Source organism: Mastomys coucha, unplaced genomic scaffold, assembly GCF_008632895.1.
Source record: "Mastomys coucha isolate ucsf_1 unplaced genomic scaffold, UCSF_Mcou_1 pScaffold17, whole genome shotgun sequence".
Classification (NCBI taxonomy): domain Eukaryota; kingdom Metazoa; phylum Chordata; class Mammalia; order Rodentia; family Muridae; genus Mastomys; species Mastomys coucha.
In genome coordinates this window covers 34736409-34741544 of record NW_022196899.1, presented here as the reverse complement: position 1 = coordinate 34741544, position 5136 = coordinate 34736409, and the positions used below count along the sequence as shown (strand labels likewise).

Genomic DNA, 5136 nt, shown 5'->3' with positions numbered 1-5136 from the left:
TTTCTAATGTGAAGTCAAGACATTTATTTTAGGAAGGGCATAAACTTTTTGCTTCATCCGACAGTATCAGCTATCCAGCACTCCCCATCCCATGGAGGAGGCAACAGAAACAATGCTTTTCAATTCTCCTCTTCCAAACCAGTGAAGTGAGGGAAGACTGAATACCTCATAGCTCAGCTCAGAGGTGAGCCAGGCCGAGTTAGTACCAGGTTCTCAGTTGGTACCACCTTCTTTGGGAGCAAGTCTGCACCAGTGAGGAAGAGTTTTTTCCATGGCATAATGCCTTGGGTGACCAGCTATGGCCCATGGCCAGTACAGTCTTGCCTAAGCACTCCCCAAAGCCATATAACAAAAGGCAATCTCACTACACGGTAATGCTTTGGGGAGAGATAGTGGCCCAGTTCTGAACAGGAAGATATGAGTGGCCCACTATGAAGCGTCTGAGAACTGCAGAAACGACAAAGGCATGATCCAACCCATGCACTGGATCAATAGATGCTTAGGAACTGCAGTTTCCTACATGATCACACTTTCTTCCCAAGCCAGCCAAGTTCGTGCCGATTAAAGTATAGAGAAATACTATACTAACAACAAAGTCGATGTGGCCTGGCAAACAGTTGGCAATGAACTACATTTGAAAAACTGCCATTTTATTTTTAAGAAGTGGAACTTTAAAGATACACAGGTATAGGAGAATGTGTCCAGCCGGGCAGTGGTGGCGCTCGCCTTTAATCCCAGCACTTGGGAGGCAGAGGCAGGTGGATTTCTGAGTTTGAGGCTAGCCTGGTCTCCAGAGTGAGTTCCAGGACAACCAGGGCTACACAGAGAAACCCTGTCTCGAAAAACCCAAAAAACAAAACAAAACAAAACAAAAAGACAACAGCTCTGACTCAAAGTATATATTCTCAGACTGGGGTTGGCAAACTATAGGTAAGTTTCTCTATCTGCTTTGGGACTGAACCGACTTTAATGTCAAGTGATTTAAAAATCAGAATGATGGGCTCAGTTGGTTTTGAGTACGTGCTGGCACGAAAGAGGTAGAATCAGGAGTTCATGGTCATCCTCATCTACATATCAAGTTCAAAGCCAGTCTGGAATACACGAGACCGGAGCAAAACAAAAGGACAATATTTCATGACAACAAATTCAACGTCAGTGTCTCTAAGTACATTTTTAATTGGAACACTACCATGCTCATTCTCTAAGTATTAATTATGTGTTAAGAAGTTGGGACAGAGAGACCATATGGTCCATAGCACCTTAAATATATAATCCATTACAGAAAAAATTTCAACCCCCCCCCCTCCGCACACACACATACTAAAGCCACAACTAGAGTCTTATGTGCAATGGCTGGTTTCCCATCCTTTCTTCAAGTTCTAAAACCTTTTTAGGGAAGTTATGATCACCAGTATCCTTAGTGGGTAGTGGCTCTCCTGTCCACTGACACTAAAGACAGATACCTAAAAACCAACAGTGGCCAGAAAAGCCCATTCCTACTTTTCCATACTGCTCATGCCAAAGACTGAGTCAGCTCCTTTGTGCTGGGTAGCTCACCCCTAAGCTGCCACAGTTCGTCTATACTTGTCCCCTCCCGCCCTCCCCCAGCCCCGATTGCTCAAAGTTACAAGGAACTGGCCATTCCCTGGATGCATCTTGCTTCCTCACAAGCATAGTGACAGCAGCTTGTCAACTAGCTGAGGGCGCGAGAAGGGTGGAATTCACACTGGAAAGCCAGGGCTCCCTCAGGCCCCAGAATAGAATAGGGCTATGGAGCGAGAGCCACAGGCTGCTTTATTCGCGCAGGAGAGCTTGGGCCCGACTCCGGTTAGGAGCACTGCTCAAAAGCAGCGTGGGCCCGGATCCGAGCGTCCGGCGCAGCTGGGACTAGCGCCCGCAGCCCGCAGCCCAGCTTCACACGCGGCCCTGCAGCTCATGCCCCACTGGGACTCAGTCGCGTGTCGTCACAGACGCGAACCGGCCGTCACAGAAAGCAGCAGCTTCTCGACGCTCGCGCGCGCGCACAGCAGGGAGGGGTTGCTAACGAGAGCCCAGCGCGTGGCGTCCCAGGGCCCGCGCACGCGCCCTGACGGCGCTCCGCCCACACGCGCCAGTACGCACGCGCCCAGCCGGCTCTGCCCTCCCCCCGCCTCCTCTGCCTCCTCCTTTATTTTGCTTCAGCCCCGCCCCTCCCTTACACTCCCTAGGCTGGAGCGTTGGGGGCGGTGAGAGCAGGGAAGTGTGGGGCGAGGTGGGCGGGGCGTCGCCCGCGTGCGCCGCCAGCCAGAGCCGGAGCTGCGAAAGCTAAGCCACACAACGTTACCCAGCCAACAGCCAATCAGCAGCCGGCGCGGCCACGCCCCGGCCCCTCACGTGATTGGCTGAGCGCCGCCTGGTGGGCAGGGCCGCGGGCTGGGGAGGGCAGGGGGCGGGAGGAGGAAGGCGCTGGCGGGCAGTGATGGCGGCGGGTGATGGGGACGTAAAGCTAAGCACCCTGGGGAGCGGCGGAGAGCGTGGCGGCGACGGGAGCCCGGGTGGCGCCGGAGCGACGGCGGCGAGGAGCGACTGGGTGGCGGCGCTGCTGGCGACGGGCGGGGAGATGCTGCTGAACGTGGCGCTGGTGGCGCTGCTGCTGCTGGGGGCCTACCGGCTGTGGGTGCGCTGGGGGCGGCGTGGTCTGTGCTCCGGACCCGGGGCGGGCGAGGAGAGCCCGGCCGCCACGCTGCCCCGCATGAAGAAGCGGGACTTCAGCCTGGAGCAGCTGCGCCAGTACGACGGGGCGCGCACGCCGCGCATCCTGCTCGCAGTCAATGGGAAAGTCTTCGACGTGACCAAAGGCAGCAAGTTCTACGGCCCTGGTGAGGAGTGACGGGTGTCGGGGGGCCCGGGACACCCTATCCCCGCCGCGGCCCCAACCTGGACGGCAGCCCCGCGCACGCCCCCAGCTGCGAGCGTCGTGGGGGGCTCGGTGGCGCCCCACAAACCTTTCCCAACCTGGGGCTGAAATTCTCAAAATTGTTTTAAGAGTTGTCTCTAGCCACGTTGGCTTTTAGCCTTTCTTCGGAGCGTTTTGATTTCTGGGCTCTGTCGGGGCAAGGGGGCTAAAGGGGCGACCCAAAGTTTTCGGCCTTGTGTAAGACAGCTTTCTTTTTATTCTGGGTTGTCTGTTTGACACTTACCTACTTTTCCCTTCTCCGGAATTGTCTGCCTAGAGTCAGGGTTAGGGACACGTAGTTTTCAGTCCCAAGCCTGGAGCTGGGTTTCAGAACCACCCCAGACTCGTTTTCATTCTTTTTCTAAAAAGTCAGTTTTAGTTCCAAGGTGCTTTCCAAGATTCACAACTGTTATGTATGTAAGATGAGGACGAACCAGAATGTAAACCTTAATAAGACTGGCAAAGATACTGGCCCTGAGTGTAGGGGGTGGAGCTCATCTGCCCAGGAGGCAGGCGTATCTCTGTCTCCGACTCTCTCAGTCTCTCCCTTCTTCCCTCCTCTCCTTCTTTCTCTGCTAATAGTAAGATAAGTATTCAAATACCCGTTGAGAATGAATTATTCTATTTTCCCTTAGCAGAATAGTTGGTGCCCGGGGGGTGGGGTGGGGCACGAACCAAGAAGAGTCAAACTTCTCGACTTCTGCCATGCACTGGTTCTTCAAGTTGAAGGTTTTACAACTTTTCTCTCAGAAAATTATGTGAAACTATTTGCCATTTTGCAGTGTTCTGTATTTCAGATTCTGCAAATAAACTTCAGATCGGGGTATCTGTTGGTAGCCCATAAAATTGAACAACATTGTGCGGCCTGGTTATGCAGTGCTTAATATTAAACTTTAAAGACAGGAGGGGAGGGGAGGGGGGAAAGACAGAGCAAGTAGTTATAAGAATGAAGCTAGAGACCAAAGTGACCCATTGGAAGGAGTACATCCAACTCTTAAGCAAGGTTTCCTTTTAATTTTGTTAGTGTATCTAATTTATTGACACAATACACTTCTGATTTCTGTGCTTAGTTGGATGCTATTTTAGGAGTGTTTGTTTTGTTGGTTGGATTAGAGGTAAGAAACATAAATAAGCATTTGATGTTGGATCTGTTAATCTCTGTGTGTATGGGGGGGTTTCCTTCTGGATATATAAACGCAAATATGTCTCCTTACGTCAGCTCCAATGATTAATACTTTTTTTTTTTAATTTAAGAGCATGTGAAACAAGAAAATAGGACCAAAGTACCTTGTTTGCACAGACCAAGTCAAATAAACTCTTTAAAGTGAAGAATTTACACAGATTTTGTACCTAGTTGCACACTTCCCCTCATTGGCATTGAAGTGTGTTCAGTGGTTAAAGATTGTCTAGAGTGTTTGTAAAAAGACCATTATCAGACCTTATACATCAGGAAAGGGTCAGTTTGGCAGCCTCCATGGCAACCGTGGCAGAAGTTGGAAACTAAGAGGTGTGATGTAGAGTGGGTCCCTGGGCTTGAGCACTGAAGGCATTCCTCACGTAATACTGAAGAACCACCCTGGGAATGACCACCCTAGGGGTGGCAGTGCAGGCATTTACATTTCCGATTGCAGCCTGGGGGTGAGGCACCTGGACCTTCTAGGCTGTTTAGGGCTGCTTGGTGAGACCCTGTCTGAAAACAAAAAGAACAGAGAACCACCTCCTGTTCTTTTATTACTAGTATCTGTAAACAATCTAATGGGAATATCTGGAAGGTTTGTTCAGAGGAATTTAAATAGAGCCAGAACATCTTTCAATCTTACTTTTTTCTTTTTGGCATGGTTAGGAAGTATTGAGGTACTTTCCAGGGGTCTTGTTATCATGCTTTTTGCTAGGATATAAATGTAAAATTAAATTTTGCCTGTAACTTTCATTCTATCCTCAAACAAATGAAATAATTTTGTGGTGTTATAATTCAGCCCATAATTTTCCTTACCTGAGGATCTTAGTAATTTGAAAAACTCAGCCTAGAGCTAACAAGCTTATTGTTATGTCCAGCCACTATGTATTCCATTCTGCAATGATAGGTTTTAGGATTAAAGATTTTCTGTGAGAGTTTTTTTTTTCCCTCCATAATACTGGACACATTCTCATTCTCTCTCTCTCTCTCTCTCTCTCTCTCTCTCTCTCTCTTCTTTTCTTTT

The 5136-nt window shown here is 49.8% G+C and overlaps 1 protein-coding gene across 1 annotated transcript in view; it reads left to right on the top strand.

The window, feature by feature from the left end:
- Positions 1–2047: 2047 nt before the first annotated feature.
- Pgrmc2 (progesterone receptor membrane component 2) overlaps positions 2048–5136 on the top strand; it is an 18759-nt gene continuing 15670 nt past the window's right edge. Inside the window, exon 1 of the mRNA XM_031376697.1 lies at positions 2048–2858. Within this exon, the coding sequence (XP_031232557.1) occupies positions 2459–2858 (400 nt within the window). The 5' untranslated portion in view covers positions 2048–2458. The remainder of the gene's footprint in view (positions 2859–5136) is intronic.